Source organism: Canis lupus, chromosome 10 (genome assembly GCF_003254725.2).
Source record: "Canis lupus dingo isolate Sandy chromosome 10, ASM325472v2, whole genome shotgun sequence".
In the NCBI taxonomy this organism is placed as follows: domain Eukaryota; kingdom Metazoa; phylum Chordata; class Mammalia; order Carnivora; family Canidae; genus Canis; species Canis lupus.
This window is the reverse complement of record NC_064252.1, coordinates 12370884-12395224: the sequence shown is the minus strand read 5'-3', so window position 1 is coordinate 12395224 and position 24341 is coordinate 12370884. Positions and strand designations below refer to the sequence as shown.

Below are 24341 nucleotides of genomic sequence, written 5' to 3'. Positions count from 1 at the left end.
TGTCTCTCTCCTGTTCCATTGTGATTCCATTCCAGAAACTTCTCAGGAGGGTCCTGGAAGGGAGCACTGGTAGGCCAGTCTTGAGAGTTCACAGAGCAAGACTGCTGAAGTTACTTTAGAACACAAGTCCTCTACATGGATCTAATATAATATAGTAGGCAAAATCTCTCCCACTTTCAAATTGGACAATCACACTTAATCATTTTCAAGCTGGTTGTTCACTACTTTTGAGATACCTCTATTCTCAGGCCAGACACCTCAATACTTCTTTCTACTTTCTTATGCACTAAAAGTGATATATGTAGGTTCTTTTGGTTAGTTCTCATCTGTTTATATTTGAGGGTTCGTGGTGATATCTCACAACCAAGTTCTGTTACAAATGTTTTCATGGGTTTGGTTTTACTATCTAGTATATACTAGACAATAAGTAAATAGTAGTAAATTATATTTACTACCTATTTTGATGTGGAAATTCAGAAAGATTTAAAAAACTAAGCGCGGGCAGCCCGGGTAGCTCAGTGGTTTAGCGCCGCCTTCAGCCCAGGGTGTGATCCTGGAGACCTGGGATTGAGTCCCACATCCAGCTCCTTTGATGGAGCGTGCTTCTCCCTCTGCCTGTATCTCTGCCTCCCTCTCCGTCTCTCATGAATAAATAAATAAAATCTTAAAAAAAAAAAAAGATTAAAAAAATAAATAAAATAAATAAAATATAAAATAAAATAATATAAAATAAATAAAATAAAAACTAAGCTGCCACCATAGATGCAATCATTCCAGAATCTAAGAAAGGCCTAAGAATTCATTTTTTAAAAAAATTTTGCCAACTTCTATATTTTTTCTGATTCACAGAAATATCTGCACTAATGTTTTAACTTTCTGTTTAATGATTCTGTATTATGATTAAAGCAAACTACTTAAATGAAAATGAAAATACTTTTCTGAAAGGGAACATAGTACTTCATGTGTAAAACCTAAGGCCTACATTCTCAAAAGGAGTACCACAGTAAATACAGGAATGTTGTCAGGTATTTTAAATCTTGGGGAAACCCAGCAGTATCTGTCAGATTCCATGCTAACTACTACTATAAACGGCTCAGAACTAGTAACTGAACAGAGCTGTTGGTTCCCTCTTTTGGACTAGGGACACTGTGAAAAAGTTACCAAGACACCAGGGGTGCCATAAACCATGTATCTTGATGAGACTTGCTTTGTAGAAAGAAATCACGTCATCTGATGATTTCAGAAGATGAAGAAAAGAAGTACCAGAAAATATAATGCAATTAAAGAAAGGCTAACATTATTACTGTCCTGTAATAATGAGCCAACCAATGAGTACCTTGGGAATTCATTTAACTTTATGTTCTTGGTTGGCCAGAGAAGAAAAAAAAAAGAGAGAGAGAGAGAAGCCAAACATAACAAATAAATGTCAAAATCTATTAAGAAAATATTTAGGTCATGGAGTCTAAAGGACTTCTAATGTTGATAATGTGATCATGACATAAGCAGAAGCATCACATTCAAAAATGTAAGAGCAACCTCTTTGTGTAACTGTAAGTGAACTTAACAGTCATTCATTTTGAGGTTTTTTTTCTATCCCCTTGCTTCATCTCTGGCTACAGACAATAGGTTACAGCCATTTGTTTACAAGCGTTTCAAGAGAGAAAAAAGAATAAGCTGTGAGCCAGTTTATTGGTTTCAGACATGTTTTTCAACTAATTCCTTCCTCAGCTACCTCTTTACCTTAACCCAACAACAAACAGCAACAATGATGACACCTGACAACTCTTCAATAGCTAAGTACCCATTTTTTTAAATTTCTTGTTTATTTTACTAAGTGTTCTTTATATTATGTATCTTTAACATACATTAACCTATTACAAATTCTACAATGCTTTGATGTTGGTGCTGTTTTCAAACATACTAGAAGGTAACCAATAATTAATAGTTATAAGCTACTATGTTACACTATGATTCTTAGATAACACGTTGTAAGATGTATTGACAACAGAAAGACATACATTTTCAATGAAATGTAACTCCGAATAAGAAATATAGGCATTTCATTCCTTATCTACATTTTTATTGAAGTACAAAAGATAAAAATGTAATTTGTAAATAGTTTGTATAACTGCCTTGCAAACCGAATAGGAACCTATCTACTGATGATGCATCTGTATGTGTTAAAATAACTAGGCAACTTGTTTTTAAAATGCTTTATATTATGCAGAAATACTTGGGTGAATAATCAGATAGGTATTGAGTTTTTAGCACTATCTGGGAAATTGTTCTGGGGGGCTAGAAGTTTTGTCCCCCCCTCTTTGAAATAATGAAATATACAGTACCACTTTCCCCAAAATTACCACCTAACACATAAAGAAAGATGTACCTGTATGTATTGAAACACACACACATATAACAAAAGTATAAAAATAAAAAGCAAATACAAAATTCAAACTAGTGATTACTTGTGGGAAGGAGGCAGGGGAAGGGTGGCACATGCAAACTTCCCCATTAAGTACAATATGCAAGCTGCAGAAAAATGCATATTTGTTAAAAACGAAGACAACAAATTACATTTCCACCAAGTCATTAGAAAAGATCTGAAAAGATACAAACACTAAACAATTAAGGTAAACTTTCACATTCTGTTTTACATTTCTTATTTTTCAGAGTTTTTGCAATGCACCTCTATAACTTCCGAGATTTAAAAAAAAATTAATAAAAAGGAAATAAAGTATTTAACGACAGGGGGAGGGAGGAAATGGCAATACAATCACTGCCTTCCTTATGTGACATGTTGTATTTCACAAAGTTAATGTAGCATTTTAGATTGTAAAGTATTTATTTCTTCAGGAACATATGGACTGGGACGCAGTAGATCCAATTTATAGATAACACTGAACTTAAACAACATGATAAATGACCTCATGTAATAAAAGTCCCATTTGGAGTAACACGTAAAAATCTTGGAAATATCAGTAGTATGTTACTCAGCACACACTACAATTTCTTCCTTTCACTTATTTCCTTGTTTTATTGAATTTTACTGAAAAAACATGCATTAAACACCTATTATTTAACCAAAACCATGGTAGGTATTGGTAGTACCAAAACAAAAAAACATGGCTCCAATTTTCAAGAAGCTTGTAACATACCGTAGCACTGTCCAACACAATTTTCTGCAATGACAGAAAAGTTCTACATCTGCACTTATATGGTAGCCATTAATAGAATGTAGCTGTTAGGCATGTGAAATGTAGTTAATGCAACTGAGAAACTAAATTTTTCAATTTTAATTCAAATGATATTAAATTTAAGTAGCCACAATGACTAGTGCATACAATATTAATACAGGTCTACAGGAGGACAAGGACAAATAAACAGATAACTACCATGTATTATGGTCAACACTAAACTAGAAGTATTAAGGCTATGAGAGCAAGGAAAAGAAGCACTGAGCTCATCAGAGAATGGCTTCTAGGAGTACTGATACCTAATTCACATAAACAAAGTGAGGCATTACATGAAGAGGGACTACAAAAAATAAAGGCTTTAAAGTGTAAAAGTATATAGTAAGAAATTAAATAAGTTTTATATACCTAATTGGAAAAAAAATTCATACTAGGGAGTCAGAGGAGAGACACTGGATGGATAAAAGTATGTTGGGGTCAGAATGTGGAAATACAGCATAATGTCAGGAGCTTGGTTTTATTATAAAAGATAGGGAAAGCCACTGATGAGTTAAATTAGTAATTAACCCATGGTTAGATTTGCACATACTTACAGCTGAAGTAAATTAGTGTAAAGTAAAGGAAGAAAATACTAGCAAAAAAATACTAGTTATATTTCCCAGGAAAAAGCCTGACAATCCTTCCAAAAGAGAATGAGCAATGAATCATTTAAATAATTAAATTCTTACCTGACCTAATACAGCGGTCTAAACAAATAAACTCCTCTATTCAAACTCCAAAAACTTAACTGGGCTTAAATTTATAGAAAGAAATGAAATAAAGTAAATACCAGCATAAAAATGAATACTTCAACCAACACCCATTTAAAAGTCACTAGTGGAGATCCCTGGGTGGCTCAGCGGTTTAGCGCCTGCCTTTGGCCCAGGGCACGATCCTGGAGTCCCGGGATCGAGTCCTGTGTCTGGGTCCCAGCATGGAGCCTGCTTCTCCCTCTGCCTGTGTCTCTGCCTCTCTCTCTATGTCTATCATGAATAAATAAAAAATAAAATAAAGTAATATGACGATAAAAAAAATAAAAGTCACTAGTGTTTAGCACAAAGGTGAGGGAATGCATATTCTTAAACTAAGTTCCTATGGCTTTAATCAGGTCTTTTAGGAAATGAGAATTAAACTAGCCTAGTACTATATCAGGATGCTTATATATCACTATAAGACATCAAGTGCCCTTCAAAAACAAAAACCCTCAAAAAAATAAATTGAATGCAGGACACCTGGGTATCTCAGTGTTTGAGCGTCTACCTTCAGCTTGGGTTGTGATCCCAGGGTCCTGGGATCCAGTCCCGCCATCAACCTCCCCACTGGGAGCCTGCTTCTCCCTTGGCCTGTGTCTCTGCCTCTCTCTCTGTGCCTCTCATGAATAAATAAATAAAATCTTTAAAAATAAATAAAATAAGATAAAGTAAAATAGAGTGCAAACATCGGTAGAAAGAATCCTACTTCACCCATGAAAAACAACAAAATGCCTCAAAATGGAATTTTTAAAAATCCAAATCCTGTCATCTCAGCATACACAAACTTTTAGTGCAATCCATAAAAATAAACGTAATGTAATATTCCTTTGAATTTCCCATATGCTTTTAGTATATGTATCAACATCAGATGGGAAAATTTATTTTTATACATGTACTTTTTGGGAAAAGCTTCAAAAATAAATTAATTTTACAATGGAAATTTAAACAACTGTTTCCAAGAATAATTTCAACATGCACTAAGTGTCACTAAGTAAAAACAAAAGAGAAAAAGGGAAAAATATTTTCAGCCAGAAAAATGCTAACCAAGAATTTTTTCAGGTAAGTAAAGAACCCAGATTGTTTGTAAATAATGTAACTGGAACAACAGAGTCTTTTTAGAATACAATGAGTAGAAATTAGGGAATCTCTTCATGTGTATATATAATTTCATTTTATTACTTCCTCTTTTTTTTTCATTTTATTCTTTTCTTAAATTTTGGAATTCTGTATTAAGATGATTCTATGAAGTAAATTAACTATACCGTGTAATCATAAAAAAGTCCTATACTTAAACACTACAAACTTGATTATGAGCACCAAAAAAGCCACATAGTCTAGAATCTCAATATTCTTAAAATAATTTAGCAGAACCTATCAAAAGATACAACAGCCCACGGAGTGTGACCAATTAAAATCCTATGAGTCAAGGTAATTGGAAGTGGTTGTGAGGCAGGAGGAGCTACAGCAAGTAAGAAAATTAGCAAAGGCCATGTTGGGCTAGTCTCTGAGAACTCTGAATAGAAAAGGTAGAGAGAACTGATTTTGCAAAGCCACAGCTGTGGCTTATTAAAATCCTAACACTGGCAAGAAACTTTAGACATGAAGTGAAAGGAAGAATAATTTGACACTATTTTTATTAGGCACAGTGCCCAAACCAGAACTAAATCTTCTAATCAAAGGCTCTTTGCTATTAACACCATCAAGATCCATTCACAACTTTTCCCACTACTTATTTTTCCAATTTGAGGGAAGATAAGATTAACTGGGCTAAAATAAATAATTAGCAGAAAAATGGTTAGTGTCAAAGACTGCCTTCAACAGTCTAGAGGGAAGGAAACTGGTAGGTGAAAGGGTCTGAGAGAAGTTGAGTATGTATCAGTGCAGAAAACCTAAAGCTTATTCCTACTTGAGCTTTGAACCATTCTGTATTCTGAGCCACTGCATAATTTGGTAATAAGTTAATACACCAAATAAAAAAGGGAGATTTTCTTAGAAAAAATCGAATTTAAAAAATGTTTTTTAAATCACTATTTCATATCACTATCTTTAAAATTCACCTTCTTTTAAAACCTAAGATAGAAAGGAATATTATACTTCAATCATCCTTTCAGCATCCTTACATACTACATAGGGAATGGATATTATTAACCAACTAATTGGCAAAACAAGAAATCTAGCATTATAAGGATAGCAAGCTAATGAAAAATTCAATAGAATTTGAGTCTCTGAGCGCCCTGAGATTTGCATTTCTATTTCCTTTATATTTTAATCAATTTTATCTACACTTCTGTGTTGCTCTATTACCCTGAATATAGTCTAAGAGTTCAGGTTTAGTCTTCTAAGGATAATACATGTAAAAGTAATCAGCACTTTGTTTTATGGACTACTAGCTTGGAACCATTGTGTATCAGGTAATCTAAGTTTTGAAATAGACATAAAGCACTAAAAGTTATGTTTTGACATTAGAAGAATATACATTTATCACAAGCATGATTTATTTTGAAAAATGTTCCCAACTATTTCAACTGTCAAAGCCAACACACATATTTTAAACCATAAGCCAAATTTTTCAAACTTAAGTGTATCCAATCTGCTGGTGTCAGTTAAATATAACACATTAAACAGTTCAATGCAGCTATATGAACAATAGAGAAAAAGGAAAAAAAAAAAACTGATCTTACCTGGTAGTTTCTTTTCTCAGATAATGTATGTCCATCAGTCCTCACCATAGAGTCGTGTCCTTTCCTCACAGTACTGGAGGCAATCAAATAGAACTGTCACTCAAGGGTCGTGTCACAGGAAGGACCGCCCACCAGTTCTCCCTCTAGAGTGGAATTATCCAAAAGCCGTCAAAATTACTAACATGTAAATATATGAACAGTAACAAAAAATCCAATATGATACACAGAAAACAAACAAAAAGTACTTTTTTAATATCATAACTGATCCTTTTCTTAACCACCTAGGGAAAGTTTGAGTGGCAGATGCTTTATCTGAGAAACTGTTAAATATAAAAAAGTCTTCCCTCCCACTTCTCTCTCCAATTAAAACTGTCCGCCAGACCTCACACACAAGGAAGACACAGTGAATAAAAAACCTGACAAAAAAGTTCAGCCCTCAACTCACATATTTTTTCTTTTCAATATTCTATTAATCCTAGAAATATCCAATTAATTTAGATCCAGTCATGTAATTTCAAATCATTTTCCTCCAAATGCTCGTTTATACGACTGTTATTCATTCAGTTTATTCCTATGCCACAAGACTGGAATACATCATATATTGTCAGGATGATTAACAGATGTGAACTTAATTCAATTTTCTACTAAAATTTACTCCAAGGAAGAGTAGCAACACATGCCAACTTTCTGGATGCCTCTGTCCTTCAATCTGACAATTTTACACATACTCTAATAGATTTTTTTTTTACATTAAAGCAGAAAAATAATGGAGCTCATTTCTTAACCTGAACACATAAGTAAATCCAAAATGATGAGGCACTGTATATCTCAGGTACGAAAAGCAAAGCAAAACAAAACAAAACACTGAAGCAGAGGTAATAGTCCCTAGAGATGCTAATTCAAAAATATAAATTGAAAATGAAAGAAAAAATTCAAAAGTGCTATCTATAAAGAATTTGTAAATATAATCTTTTCAAGACCAATGTCTTCCATCCAAGTTTTACCCTAAGAAAGTAATAAGTATACCAATTAAATTAATATAATAATAGTTGCTAACCACTAAAAATCATAGAGCAATCATTTAACATCATAGGAAATTTACTTTGGGAGAGGATAATAAAAACCTCTAATTTAAATTCATAATAAGTATGAATCAGTTTTTTTTATTAAAACCAACACACACGCGCGCACACACACACACACACACAGATTACCTCTAAAAAGCAATCTAATAAGGATAGAAAACATTTTCAATGAAAATAAATCATTGAAAATATTACATTTAAGTTTTAAAAAGAATCCACATAATGAAAATCTGTATTTCATCTCTGGTTTTATGTTTGATCACAAAGTGAGTGAGTGCTATACTTTTACTTAATTTTGACCACCTTATGTTGTATGTTTGGCTGAAATACTTTAAGATACCTTGGCTCTAGGCCAAAATGTTAATTGTTCATTACCAATTTATATATACCACTAATATTATGTCTCTCTCAAAAATAATAGAGAAAGGATTTTTAAGCCATAAGTATATTTACTGCCATAAATGTAAGCTTTACCATCTGTCAAGGAAATAGGTTATCCATAAAACAAATTATCAAGTGAACTGATGTCCAAGAATAGGTAAGTGACACACATTCAACTCCAAATGAAATTTTCATGATTGTTACAAAATGATAGTGAAACTAAATTATGCATCCCCTAAAAAAACAATCATCTCACTTTAATGTTAGTGTTTTATAAAATTAGTAATTTAAAACAGCACTTGCCTTAACTATTAATCTACTCACAACAACTCTGAATTTAGTGGATAGTAATGTAAAACTTCAGTTTTTTTCTTACACGGTAAAAATGTTCCCTTATTAAATTAGTTATGTTTAAACTGAAGTGCATACATTACCTTCACATTATGCCAGTTTCATCAAAAGATGTTAGAAATCTAAAATCAGGCAAGGCAATTTTCAATGTAATTTAATGTATCTGAGCACAATCTAACGGTATAGATTATAAAAAACAATTAGGACTTTACATGCTAAAAAAAATAGCTTAATAAAAATAGAGGTTATTATTTAATCTTTAAACTTACCAGCTAAAAGAAAAAGTTTAACTTTGGAATACTATGAATTTTAGTACAATGGGAAAACTTGTTCTTGTTTCTTTTGTTTCTCCTTCTCAGGATAACTTCTAGTATTTCATGGCTCAGGGTTTCAGTCAACAGTCACTATATGCTCTAAGCAATATATGAATCAATATTCTATACTGATCAATAACTCAGACATCATCTCCTTTTGGTAAACAAAGGGAAAAAGGAATAAAGGCATTCAATTTTCTTCTAGGTAATCACAAAGAGCTAACATCTGTCACCATTATCTTGTATTTAATAAAAATATTCAGTAATAGATTGCGTTGATACTCATCGGGAATTAATGCACAACAAATCAAAGAGGATATAGGTATATATGTAAGAGTATGTGAAAAAAGGAACAGATATGGGAAAATATGCCCACTACCTGCCTACATTCATTGAAGCTGTACACATTGGTTTTCCTACAAAGTCCTAAATATTCAAAAGTCAGAAAAGACAAAATATATACAAAACTACAGTGAAATTTTCTATAAGGCAGGATACCTTTCAAGATGGAAAAAGAGAGACTGTATTTATCCTCCTGCCTTAAACAGCTAGAAAATTAGATAAAATATATAAAGCAATGACTTTCAGACAATGGACACATTTCAGAACACATATCATCATAAAAACACCAAATGAAGTAATAAGCCCCACTGTCTGTGGAAGCACGACACCAAAACACAGGGAGGGGAAAGGCAGTAACCAATCAAAGCCTAATGGTTTCGGGGAGTTAAAGGAAAAGAATCCAGAGTTAGGGGAGATAACAAGACAGCTAGAATTTGCAGGGTGAATGAAGAGAAGGAAGCTGTGAGAAAGAGCTTCAAAGATCTGAAGACAGATTGCCTTCAAGGTTTTAGCTGAGTAATTATCTGTATACGTATGTGAAAAAACTACTGAATTAAAAAAAAAAAAACTACTAAATCTAAAAAGCCTCTACAAGAACTCACGTTGCAGTCAACAGGAGTAGGACAGTTTTAACACAAGGAGTATTGAATAGAATTTAGAAGCTAATAAATGCATGAATAATAAAACCAAATAAGCTTTAGACTAAGGATGTTTTGGACTAGCACTAACAAAGTTAAAACCAGCCTCAAAAGATGAAACTACTTCCAACTGCCATAACCGTAACCCAGAACAAACCCCAACAATATTTAAAATAATACAACACACTCCCAGCATTAAGTAATATAAAATTACCAGTCATGCATAGAAGCAGGAAATATATCCCCAAACTAGGTGAAATATAAGTGAAGAGACCAGCAGTGATAACAAGTGATACAATTAGTAGACAAAGAGATTAAACCAGACACTGTAAATACATCCCATACTTCAAGAAGATAAAGAAAACTATGAATACAGTAAGAGAAATACAAGGGCATGGAAAACACAGAAGTTGGCAATGCAAAGGAATTTATGGTGACAGAAAACGTTTACATCTTGCTTGTGGTGGTTATAGGACTCTCTCTACACATTTTCTAAAATACGACCAGAATGAAAAAGACACAACCAAAAAAAGTGAGAGCTTGCAAAACTGGTGAAATCTAAGGTAGACTTGTAGCCTAATTATACTGTGTTAATTTCTGGTTTCAATAATGCACTATAGTTATAGAAGATGACACCATTGGAAGACAGGTGATGGTCGTATGGGATTTCTCTGTACTATTTTTGCACCTTCTTATATGTTAATAATTATTTGAAAGTTAAAAAGATTTTTTAAGAGGCTCAAACTGATCCTCCAGAAATAAAAATTCAGTATCTGTAATTAAACATGCACTGGGTAAGATTAACGGCAGTCTTTTCTAAACTTTAAAGTTTAATGAATTGGGACACCCGGGTGGCTCGGCTGTTGAGCATCTGCCTTCGGCTCAGGGTGCGATTCTGGGGTCCTGGGATTGAGTCCCACATTGGGCTGCCTGCGTGGAGCCTGCTTCTCCCTCTGCCTGTGTTGTGTGTCTGCCTCTCTCTCTCTCTCTCTCTCTCTCTCTCATGAATAAATAGAATCTTAAAAAAAAATAAAGTTTAATGAATTGAAACCACAGCTAGCAATCAAAAAAAAAAATCTAAAGTTAAACACAGTGAGAAAAAAAGGAACTGTGGGACAATGAAATGTTAGACAATATCAAGTTAGACAGTGAACTATTGGACAATATCAAGCAGCCCAACATTAATGTTAAGTAGTGTCCCAGAAAGAGTGAAAGAGAGGAAAGGATAGAAAACAAAGGCCGCATTTTTCCTACATCTGATGAAAGCTATACTCATAGATTCAAGAACTTCAACAACCTCCAAAAAGAACAAACCCCTCACGTTTTAAAAGTCAAGTTGCTGAGAAACAGTGGAAGAGAAATCGTAAAGCAGAGGGAAAGTACATACACAGAGAGAGAGAGAAAAAAGAAACACAAGGGAGTAACATGAGACTTCTCATTAGCACCAATGCAAAGCAGGGAAGAGTGGGTCAACATTTTTAACTACAGAAAGAAAAAAAAAAATCTATCAACTAAGAATTCTAAATCCAGCTAAAATACCCTTCAAAAATGAAGACAAATACAGCCACTTTGGAAGAGTTTGGCAGTTTCTTATAAAGTTAAACATAGACTTACCATGCAACCCAGCAACTGTGACCCTGGGTATTTTCCAAAGTGGACTAAAAACTTATTTTTATGTGAAAATCTGTTCATGAATGTTCTTACCAATGAAGACGTCCTTTCAATAGATGAATGGACAAAATGGTATATCTGTACAATAAAATTCCACTCAACAATAAAAAAGAACAAGCTATTAATTTAATTCATGTAACAAATCTAAATGTATTTGCTAAAGGAAAAAATACAAACCAAAAAGACTATAGTACATGTTTCCATTCATATGACATTCTGGAAAGGCAAAACTACAAGGACAGAAAATAGATCAGTGGTTTGTAGCGGATAAGAAAGGGGTGGGAGAAGTGAATGACTACAAAGGGGGGACACAGGGAAACTTTTAAAGAGATGGAACTATTCCATATAGCACTGAAGTAGTAGATACATGATGCTATGCATGTGTTAAAATTCACAGAACTTGACAACATAAAGAGTGAACTTGAATGTATGCAAATTTTTAAAATAAACTGGGAGGTTAGAAATGCAGACCTGAAAAAAAGACTAATAGTATTATAAATGTATGCTACGGCCACACTAAAGAGGGTATGGGAAATGTGCTGACCTAAGGAACTCTGGAAAATGATGCTTTGACTGCTAACTGTAAGAGAGAAAAAGAACATTCTACATAAATAATGTATTCTCTATTGGTAAAGTGATTCATCACAGAGCTATGGGTTAATAATTCTGAAACTGCTATGCATGAATACTGCAGATAAACATGAAGTAAAATAGACGGGTTGGTGCGAACCACGTTTCTCACTATTAGAATAAACTATGCAGTACTAGAGTCAGAAACATCTCTATCCTATGTTTGTTCTCAATTATAAAATATATTTTAAATACAGTAATTGTTCAGATTGTTACAGAATAGATCTTTTCACCGGTATGTTATAGGTCATATGAAAATAAATTAAAAGTTGATAAAAAGCCAGGTGATTAACAGGTATGTCAAATTTTTAAAACATAAACTTGATAAAAGGGTATTTAAAAGATTTTTTAACAATGTAAAACCTAATTTTTAAAAGACTCCAAATTTTACTGAAAATTTGCAACTACGTTGAATAAGTTTATCTCTAATCTTTTTAGCAGACTGGTAATAGAATTAAATGTCAGGAATGCACAGTAATCTCTGTAACACATCTGTATCACTAATGTCTACTCATATGCAAAAACTCTCAAACTCAAGACACTTTTAGAATAAATTATTAGATACACGAGTATAAATGCTAAAGGATAAACATTTTACATCTCCCTTTTCTGTGCTAGAAACCCTTAAAACAGTTAGTCATGCAATCTCTTAAAATATGACAAGAAGCAACTAACGGGGGAAATAAAAACCAAATCTTAGTATGAGAAAAAAAACAAGTAGGCTATTCATTCTGGGTATTTCCCTAAATCAGAGCCTAATAAAAATAAAGCATGTAATATCCAGAATAAATGATAGCTAAACCGCAATTTTTCTCTCAAAAAAATTTCTCAAAACAAGAAATCACTGATCATGAGTAAAATCCCTAGAATATATTTTATCAGAGAGTGAAAAGATATCAGCTTTATTCTCTGTGTTCTATTAAACTTAGGATATGAAATCATCCTATCCTGTTCTTAAATGGAACAAGAGCCAGAAAATCTGAATTCTAGTATTAGCTTAATCAATTTCTCCTCTCTGGCCTCAAGTACCTAAGGAGTTCAGGAATTGCACCTAAAACAACTCAACTTTTCAACTATCATGTGAATTTGGTCAGGTTAGGATGGTTAAACCAGTTGGACAGGCTTAGTTTGTCTGTTTGTTTGTTTATTTAAGGAGACATTATATTCCAGGTTGGCTATTAATTAAAACAGACTGATAGATGGGACCAATTTCACTGGAGTTCAATAAAAGCTGAAGTAAGTACATTTAGCCATTACCCTGAAAACCTTAGGGTTTTTCAAATTAAAGAACTATGTCAAGAAACTTCTTGTAAATAGGTAATTGTACATATAAAATGTTATGAACTTATTTTCTGAACTAATTTTTGGTTCAATTACATGGATAAATGTTTTTAATGTTCTGAGTTGATGACTTGTGGTACATAAAAGAAACAGGGGCAGATAAAACAGAAATAAGTAAAAAAAGAATTTCAGTTTCAGATCAAACTGAGCCTAGGAAAATCGCCACATTACCTAAAAATAGTTTTTCTGAATGTTTTAGTAATACAGGTTTCATGGGTCTATAATTATCACGTAAAATGAAAAGCTGCCTATATTTACAAAGAAAAACAAATAAAAGTGAATTAACACTACTCCCTTGAAATCAATCTACTTCCTGGTTGTCGTAATTTCATATTTTGTAAATCAATTTGGTATGTCTTCTATTTTCTGTAGTGGTAGCCTTCTAAATATTCTGTGTCGGTTTCTCACATATATGCCAAGGAGGATTCTGGCCACCTGATATGCAGAATTTATTACAAGTAGAAAATCAGTAAATCATCTAAAACACTCAGCATCTCAAGATAAGAATTTTCTACAAGATAAGAATTTTCTACTACCAAGTCCTAAAAGTCCCAAACAAAATAAAATACCATAAAGACAGTCCCATTAAATTTAAATGACTAAAGCTCCATAATTTTTTTTTGAATTTTTAAAATTTTAATACAGTTCAAATCAGCGGGCCAGGTTCATTTCAGCTCCTTCACTGCCAAACCTGGGGGCAGAGACTGCTTGAGTTTCTCTGCCTTCTCTTTGTGATGACCAAAGTATAAAGATATCGGCTACATTGAACTTTAAACTTCACATTATCCTTATTCTTCTTGATCTTGACAGACTGGGGTCCTTTCACCTGGCTATGAGCAAAATGTCCTTGATTTTCTCGATTTTGCGAGGCATGGCTATGGGGGGTACCAGGGCAAGGCCAGCACAGCAAGCGGCAAGAAGGGAGAAGAGAAAAGCAGTTCCATAATTTTTGAACCGCAAGCTTGGGAATCAAAACCTCCTAATTTATTTTAGGCTTAAATGAAATTTAAGTCCAAACTTAAGGCAATCAAGGGCCTTCTAATCTTCCTGCGACCTGAAAACTTACACACATTTGCACAAAAGTTGTTTAACCCCTGAGTGATTCAATTTCTTCACAGGAAGGTAAGATCTACCCAATCTAGCTCATGACTATGATCACGTAAGTTTGTAAACCAGCTTTATGATACATAAAACCTCATTGAAGTAACTGTTTGAATTACCTGACCAATCGTATGTGTAAATGGTCAAACTATTAGTACTTACTAATTTTCTGCTGGTGTAGAGCTTAAAAATTTTACAATTAATGTTTTAGAACTTTTCATTATAATTAGCTAAAAATCCACAAAGGTCTTGAGGGTTGAAGTAGCTTTTGCCAAAGCAGTCCCTCTAAAATAAGACCAAGTCATGGGACGCCTGGGTGGCACAGTGCATGAGCATCTATCTGCCTTTGGCTCAGGGCGTGACCCCAGAGTCCCGGGATCCCCTGGAGGAGTCTGCTTCTGCCTCTGCCTGTGTCTCTGCCTCTCTGTGTCTCTCATAAATAAATAAAATATTAAAAGAAAAAAAAAAAGACCAAGTTATATTAGCCTCACAACCTACTGTGGAACAGACACACTAGTTCTATTAAATTCAACAAAGAAACTTGCCGAAGTTATAATCTATAATTAAAACCCCTTAAAATACATAACGACTCCCTACTCTGCCTCGTAGAATGGCTGTAAGGTCATCAGCAATTAAAAATACCATATGTGAACCAGAAATCTAAAGGCTGCAACTCTACTATACTAAAAATTTTTATAGGTAATATACATTTCTTCTTAATAATTTATACAAGTTGTTGACTAGTGATAACGCGGTATCAAAAACTACCAGCTCATATCCACTGCTTAGACCTCCCTAATTCATAGGAACTGATGAGGCTTACTAAATTATCTCCAGCTTACTAAATTATCCTTACTAAAAAAAAAGGATAACTAAGTAATAAAGGGAAATCATGTGGCTTCTTATAAAAAGTTGCTCCTAAGGGGCGTCTGGGTGGCGCAGTCGGCTGAGCAGCCAGCTCGTGATTTTAGCTTAGTTCATGATCTCAGAGTCCTGGGATACAGCCCCACGCTGGGCTTCCCACTCAGCATGAAGACTCCTTGAGATTCTCTCTCCCTCTGCCCTCCGTCACTGAGCGCATGCACACGCTCTCTCTCTCTCTCTCTCTCTCTCTCTCTCTCTCTCAAATAAAACATTTTTTGAAAAAAGTTAAGGGGCACCTGGGTGGCTCAGTGGTTAAGCATCTTCCTTCAGCTCAGGGTGTGACCCTGGGATCCTGGGATTGAATCCCACATCAGGGTCCCCACAGGGAGCCTGCTTCTCCCTCTGCCTGCAACTTTGCCTCTTTCTCTCTGGGTGTCTCATGAATAGTAAATAAAATCTTTAATAAATAAATAAGTTTTAAAAAGTTGCTCTTGACATAAATCTAACAAACCTATTATATATATTTTTAACACTCAAAACATTCTTTTTCCAGTTTTCATAAAAGAAATAAAGCTTAAAAAAGAACAGAAACTAATTATAGCTGCCCATATAAAAAAAAATAATAGTGAACACTAACTACATAAACACTTATTTCCCAAACCCTTCAAAGTTTAGTTTTTATACAAAAGAGGCAAATTGTACACTATCTTTTTGTGTGATGGGCAAGGGAATGGCCAAAGGTGCTCTGCAGAGGCCTGATACATGACTGTCAAGGGCACTAACACAGAGGAAGAAAAGAAAAGTGAGTATATTATTGAGAACAGAAATAGGCTAAAAGATTTATACTGTCTTTTATCACAGGATACAAATAAAATCACCTGGGAATTTTTTTTTTTTAATCCTAATGTCTCCTCCTCCTTTGCCCCTACTTTCATTAATTGAGCAGGAATGTAACCTGGTCATTAGTGCTTTTGAAAGTGCTCCCGATGATTCTAATGTACAGCCAAGGTTACGGTTATCAGGGCTAAGAAGGTACAGAAAAGTGAAATTCAAGTTTTCATCTCAGCATTAAGTACTGAGCAAAAACAAAACACCATAAATTAAAGGTAGTGTAAGAGAATTATTCATTTCCTTTGCATGCCAACGTGCCCTTTCCTTGCCTCTGACAACTAATGGTAGGTCTTAAACATAAATTATTTTTTAAGATTTTATTTATTTATTCATTAGAGACACAGAGAGAGGCAGAGACACAGGCAGAGGGAGAAGCAGGCTCCCTGTGGGGAGCCCGATGTGGGGCTTGATCCCAGGACCCCAGGATCACGTCCTGAGCCAAAGGGAGATGGGAAAGCATTGAGCCATCCAGGTGCCCAAACATTAATCTTTACAATGTTTTATAAAGATGTCTTTGATTGAAATACACTCATTCTTAAGTTCCGGAGTGGCTAATACAAGATAGTAGATGCAAACGTTACAATAAAACTTCTTTGTTAGAAGAAATTTCTAACAGTCAGTACGGGTTTCCCTCACTATCTGAAAGATTGTATTATGCTATTTTGGTTTTACAAAAGACCTACATTAGTATCTGTTTTTTGCTAACTGAAAGAAATCCAAAGAGGATTTTCATTTGTAGGAAAAAGTAATTGTTTCCTTGCTTTATGTTGTTTCACTTAGGTTTAAGAATGCTCTACTTTCAGAAAGCAGGGGAAACCAGTACTTAGGTTTTATCTTTATTTATTTTTTTAGATTTTATTTGAGAGAGTGAGAACACAACTGGGGGGGGGGGGGGCGCAGAGGGACAAGCAGCACCATCACCAGCCCCACCACCACCCCCTACCACTGAGCAGGGTGCTGGAAGAGGGGCTCCATCCCAGGGCCTTGAGATCATGACCTGAGCCAGTCAGACACTTAACTGAGGCACACAGGCACCCCTTATCTTTAGGATTTAAAAATATGTCCACAATCTTAACATTCCTTCCCAGAAATGTAATATTACCTATCATTTGCCAAGTATTAGCACTGTGCACTAAATACCTTACCTGTGTAATTTCCTTCAATACTTAGAATGCTTACCATAAGGTAAATATTACTATTCCTTTTGTACAGATGAAAAAACAAACTAAGAATAAGGTCAAGCACTAGTAGTAAGTTAACTAGAAGTAACAAGCCCAGAATTTGAGTTCATGTCCAGATGACTTGAATCCATGTCTTAACCACTATGCTTTACTAATTCACATGTTTTTTCATGAACAATTATTTTTTGCATGAAACCATTTCAAGAAATGCTAGCAGTCAAATAATACATCTACTCAAAAATCTCACTCTTCTGCTACAATGAAGAAATCAGCAATGGTGAGAAAAGAAACAAATACTACTCAGCTGGAAATTTAAAGTTCAGCAAGAGCCTGATCAGAAAGTACCCACAATACCATTTCAGACAACTTCAGAAGCTAAGCAGGGGGAAAAAAAAAATCGCGAACAGCTCAACTGTTTTTGTTTAATGTTAAGGCCAGCAGATTATTCTGGTCAATGGAGGTCTTGGTGTCTGTCTCAGCCACAGAAATCAATAAATTCAATATATCTTTATCTTTACACAATTCTTTAGGAAAGAATTCATAAATTCCTTCAGAAATCCACTTTCCACATCTCTATTCGCCACCACCATAGTTCAAGTCACAATTATTTGTCTAACAGGTCTCAGTCTATTTCCTCTAATATAACCATCTACCAACCAATTTGGCCTAAGTATCTCCACATTTTGACATCTAGGAGTCAGATGAGATGGAACAAGCAAGGTAAATGGAAGAGCAGCAGTGAAGGAGATGAAAACCAAAGAGCGTATATAAACATGTTGAAAGTTGACCGAGGAAAGTGGTTCAAGGAAGAGTGTAATGAATCGTTTCAAACTCTGTTGATTAAAAAAATAATGAGTACCGGGGTAGCTCAGTTGGTTAAGCATCTGCCTTCAGCTCAGGTCGTGCGCGATCCCAGGCTTGGGAGCAAGCCTTCTGTTGGGCTCTCTGCTCAGCGGGGAGCCACCTTCTCTCCCTGCTTGTGCGTGCCCACACTCATTCTGTCAAATAAATAAACTTTTTAAATCTTGGGGAAAAAAAAAAAGTAGTTAATCTTTGGATAACAACATGAAAGTCAATGGAAAAATTATTCTGACAAGAATAATTTTGGTGGAATGGTAGAAATAAAAGCACTGACTGAATCAGGTTCATAAAAAGATAGAAAGAAAAAAATTGGTAACAAAATATAGACATCCTTTTGAAGGCAGTTTTGCCATAAAAGTGAGGAGGGAAATGGGAAATAGCTTAAGGAAAACGTGGAGGCCAGAGAATCCTTTCATAAGATAGGAAAACTTACAGTATCAAGAGTAAAGCTGATGACACAAATTAGAGGGAGAGGTATTACTAGAATGAGGAGTAAGTATGAAGGGAATTGTGTAAGAGATATTGGTCTCAGACAGGCAAAAAGACTTATGAGTACCATCAGAGTGAAGATAGTAAATGGGTACAGATTCAGGTATGTGGATAGAGCTTTCCCTGAGTACGAAATTTCTCATCTGATTGCTTGTTTTCCATTTTTTAAAATAAAATAAGAAGTAAGGTCATCAATTCGGAGTGAGGATATAAAAAGAAGTATTAGAAATTTGAGGAGGGAAAAAAAGGTATGAAACAGTGGTCTAAGAAAGTAAGAGAGTGAAGAAATCAGAGGAAACACTGCAGAGCAGAACTGCCAAGCAGCACCATGAGCCCACCGAAGTTGGTATTCATCGCTCCACACTTCTCCAGCCACATGCAACTGCAGGGAGTGCAGGCCAATGGTTGGCAGCGGTTGATTTAACGAAGCTAGTGAGTACAATGAAACATGAGAAAGGAAAGGAGATTAAGGGTATAGGCAAAATAGGAATCATAATGACAGATAAGAAAAGAAGTGAGGATGTTATCTTATCATTTGCCTAAATTCTAGCCATACTGACTTTCTTTTTTGACTCTCAAACACACCAAATCAGTTCTCATCTCAGGGCCTTTACTTCTGTTGCTCCTTTTCTTTCTTTTTTTAAAGATTTTATTTACTTATTCATGACAGGCAGAGAGTAAGAGGCAGACACACAGGCACAAAGAAGCAGGTTAGCCCGATATGGGACTCAATCCCGGGACTCCAGGATCACACCCTGGGCCAAAGGCAACTGCTCAACCGCTGAGCCACCCAGCTGTCCCCTGCTGCTCTTTTTCAATGATCTTCTCAACATTCGTATTTCTGCTTAACTATATCTTTCCTCAGAAAGGTCTTCCCTCTCTGAACATTCACTATCTGAATTTTGTTCTTATGTGTTTACTGTCTATATTTACCCCTTAGAATGTAAGGTCTTTAAACAGAAAAATCTTGTTTATTTTACTTACCATTTAAATACCTAAAATAGTGTCACATAACAGATACACTTTATTGAATGAGATAAAAATATACTAAATTCTTCATTAAATTTAATTTATGAAAACACTACTTTCCTAAAAAGAACTGCAGTAAAATTAGCATCTTGCCTGATAAGAACATCAGTAATCACAGGTTAATTTTAAAGTTGGCTGTTGCAGATTCCACTCAAAAACTACATACTTTTCAAATATAATGCACATTTATTCCCCTTGATATTTTCATACAACACTAGGCCTTTTCTTTGAGTTTAGGATTACTAATTAGGTTATCACATGATCTTTTCCTATAAACCACATCTATAATGCATGTCTTAAGATTTCCAGTTTTAATCTAGTTTAAAGTTGAACATGATCTTAGAGATATTTAAATAATAATCTTTCTGAATTTTTATAAATATTTTCCAGTTTTGTTTTTTTGTTTTGTTTTTTGTTTTTTTAGTAATTGTTTCACCATTTAGTTTGTTAAGGACATCAGTCACAAACACATTTTGCATATGAAAGATTTGATATATAACAGTCTTTGAGAGGAGGACAGCTTTAAAAAAAAAACCCTATAAAACTGAGAGGACATATGTTTCCAGGAGAGAAATTAATATTATCACTTTGAAAGATAATTCAGTATTAAAAGTTGAAAATCCTTGATACTACTAATAATCATACTCCTCTAACTTCCTTCCAAAAATAATTACTGAGTTCTACCACATTCCAGGTAGGAAACAAACGGTAATAGTAAAAAAAGAATTCAATGAGAAACACCTATGAGGGACACAAAACTAGTGAATTTCTGTAATAAAAACTCTATTTGTAAACATCCTGGGGTCAGAAGCCATGTTTCCAAATTATTGTCCATGGAATTATAATGCAATGAATAACAGAAAGTTACAAATGGCAATTAATATTCATGTCTTAATGATAACATTCCTTCACTCTTCACTAAAAAGTGTCCTTAACATGTATTAAACATAATTTAATGTTTACCTAACATAGTAAACAGTAACTTAAATGCCTTGATGGCCTGATTGGGGCAGGAGTACTTAACCTGGGTCTAAAATCCCCATTCTGTTGAGGAAATGCAGAGGGTGCGTGAGCTTGAATAAGAAAAAAAATCACATCTTTATTTTATTAACCTCTGATTGAAATTTAGTATTTCCTTAATTAAAAATGTAAGCAATAAGCTGTTACAGTATTAGTTATACCTGTGACTTTGTTACCACTAGAGACCACAGATACTTTTCTATTACTTTAGATGCTTCAAATCTCAAATTATCATTTATGCTCACTACTAGCTTAAAAATTGTACATCGCTGGACTTTGTTGATATGTGCATTACAAAATGCATTTGATGTTAAAAAAAATATTCTAATACATAAATACATTTCTCATAAGCATAAATACCAGGAGCATATTTAATTGAACTCTCTTGTTTCAGAGATAAAGAAATTGTGGCCTGGTGGGACTTAAATGCCTTCTTCAAGGTCACATACACAGCTATTTAGTGACAGAGCCAGAGAAAACATAATCTAGGTTTTCTGGTTCACAAACTAACGCTAAACCAACTTTGATGTGACTGGGTCATAAGAAAGCAAGACAGGGAAAAGACAACTCTGCAAATACATGTCAAAATTATTAGGAAAGAGATGAATTATACAGGAAGAAGAATGGTTTGAAAATGAAAATGATTCACTGAAGGATTAGAGTGCTTTAAGTTATATTCTAGGAGCTCCTGTCTGGCTCAGTCAGAAGAGTATGCAACTCTTGATTTTGGGATTATAAATTCAAACTCCGTATTGGGTGTAGAGATTACTTAAAAATAAAATCTTAAATAAAAAGAAAACCAAATTCCACAGCATGGCATGCCAACGCAAATGTTGAATAAACTGGTCAGAAAACAAATGGGTAAGGCTCTCTTTGCATATTGAAAGCATAGAAATATTCTGAATATCTGAATATCCTAAACATTATTAAAATAGATTGTCTTTCCCATTTTTCCTGAAACAGGACCTTCTCAGTCTGTTTTCCCACTTTATAGAGAGAAATGGGTAGAGTAAAAATTTTACTTCCTTCCAGATGTACAATAAGAATTACAACAATAAGCACAATATTGATATTTACTATCAAATAAAAGTCAGAATCACTGGCAAAGAAAGTAGGAACTATGGCAAATGAGGAAAATCTGTGAACCGCCTAAAGGTAGTTGCTACTGCTCAACTCTAGCTAAATACTAAAATACTGAACTGTCAGCCCAGAATTCCATCTAGAGCTGGAACAAAAGTATCCTTCAAAAATGAAAATGAAATAAATATATGTTCAGATTAAAGAAAACTAGATAATTCATCATAAGCAGACCTGATTTGAAGAAAGGAATTTTATTTGGACAAAGAGAAACAATGCCAAAATTTCATGAACAACAAGAATGGCAAGTATGTGGATATGTAGATAGACCAGGAGCTGGCAAATTTTTTCTGTAAGGGGCTAGCCAGAGCAAATATTTTAGGTTTTGCAGGCCAAATGGTCTCTATTCTGCACTGTAGAGCAAGAAAAACCATAGACAATACATAAACTAACAGGTGTGGCTGTATTCCAATAAAATTTACAGAAGCAGGTGGCAAGCTGAATTTGGCCTGCAGTAACAACTTGCCAATCTCTCCAACGGACTATGTTTTTCTTCTTATATTCTTTAAAATATGCGAGATAATTGAAGGCAAAATTTATATCATCATCTGAAGGGATATTTGAACCATGTGGATATAATGCAACAACTACAACACAAAGGAGGGTGACAAAAGGAAAGAATCTTATCACATGGTGACAAGATTTCCAAGTAGTAAGATATAAACTTTTAAGTACAGTGGGTAGCCTTTGTAGTTGCAATCAAGTTAAGAAGAGGTCATATTAGATTTGGGTGGGCCCAAATCTGATGACTGGTATTTTTACAAGGAAGGAGACACAGAGATGTACACAGAGCAAAAACGCCTAAGTGAAGATGAAGCAAAAATTGGAGTGATACACTTACAAGCCTAAGAATACCTACAGTTGGTGACAATCACCAGAAGCTAGCTACAAGAACAAGCAAGCAAAGGATTCTTCCCTAAACCTACCAACACGTGACCCTGCTGATGCCTCAATTTCAAACTTCTAACCTCCAAAATCAACACACAAATATGAATTACATCTACTGGGGGGAAAAAACTAAATTCACAGTTAAAATACTCCAGAACCAGGTAGTTTGACCAGTGACTTCTACCAAACATTTAAACAATACTAGTTCAAGACAAGATCTTTCAGAAAACAGAACATGAGGGATTACTTCCAAAGTCATTTTTATGAGGCTAACATTATATTGATACCAAAATCAAAGATAATTCAGGAAAAGAAAAGCCTTAAGAAACCTGAACATAGACACAAAAATCCCCAACAAAGTATTAGCAAATTTAACAAAATACCCAAATATTAATAAGCAATGAACAAGGGAAGCTTATTCTGAGAATATACTTGCTCTCCTTTCTTCCCTCCGTTTCCTTGACATGAAATCACATGAAGGAATAACAATATACCGTTGGGTTTGAAAAACATATGCCTACATGATGTGTAAAACACCAACAGCACAAAAAGGGTGAAGAGAAATTAAACCTACACAGAAATAAGATTTCTACATTTCACTGTAATTAAGTTAATGTAAGTGTGGCACAGTAAGATGCATATTGGTAAGCCCCAGTGAAACAACTAAGAAAATACAAAAGAACATAGTGAAACCACCATTAAAGGAATTAAAAGCTTACACTGGGGACGACACCTGACGCAAAAGAAAGTAAAGCAGAAATAAAAAAACCCACAGAAACATACAAGAAAAGAAAGCAAGATGGCAGCCTAGTCACACAACTTCAAAAACAATATTAAATACAAATAATTACACAATCCAACAAAAAGCATTGCCAAATTTCATTGTCAGATTGCAACAAATCAGAACAAAAAAAATCTACATGCTATCTACAGAAGACACACTTTACATTTAAAAATGCAAATAGGGGATCCCTGGGTGGCTCAGCGGTTTGGCGCCTGTCTTTGGCCCGGGGCGCGATCCTGGAGTCCCAAGATCGAGTCCCACGTCAGGCTCCTGGTATGGAGCCTGCTTCTCCCTCCTCCTTTGTCTCTGCCTCCCTCTCTCTCTATCATAAATAAATAAATAAATCTTTTAAAAAATGCAAATAAATTGAGGTGCACTTGGGTGACTCAATCTAAGCATCTGACTCTTGGGTTTGGCTCAAATCATGATCTCCCTATTGGGAGATCAAGCCCCATGTCAGACTCCCTGATCAGCAGGGAGTCTCCTTCCCCTCTGCTCCCCCCGTGTGTGTGCTCTCTCTCAAATAAATAAACCTTAAAAAAGATTAAACTAAAACATAAAAATGCAAATAAATTGCAAGTAAAAGGATGGGAATGATAAATCATGAAATTTTTCTACAGCTGATGTGAAAGAAATGGCTGCCTATGTTCTTCTAGGACTTTTGTGATTTCAGATCTCAT

General features: G+C 34.6%; 1 protein-coding gene and 1 pseudogene across 5 annotated transcripts in view; both read right to left on the bottom strand.

Annotated features, from left to right (window-relative positions):
• CNOT2 (CCR4-NOT transcription complex subunit 2) overlaps window positions 1-24341 on the bottom strand; it is a 116276-nt gene that overhangs the window by 65338 nt on the left and 26597 nt on the right. For 2 of the 5 annotated variants that reach the window (XM_025476602.3, XM_035721737.2), the window contains exon 2: window positions 6664-6736. The exons of 1 other annotated variant lie outside the window; for it this stretch is intronic. In XM_025476602.3, coding sequence (XP_025332387.3) covers window positions 6664-6736 — 73 coding nt within the window. Of the gene's footprint in view, window positions 1-6663; window positions 6807-24341 lie in introns of those variants that run through there. 2 more of the 5 variants (XM_025476603.3, XM_025476604.3) reach the window with 2 other exon arrangements.
• LOC125755895 (60S ribosomal protein L38-like) lies at window positions 14030-16102 on the bottom strand (annotated as a pseudogene).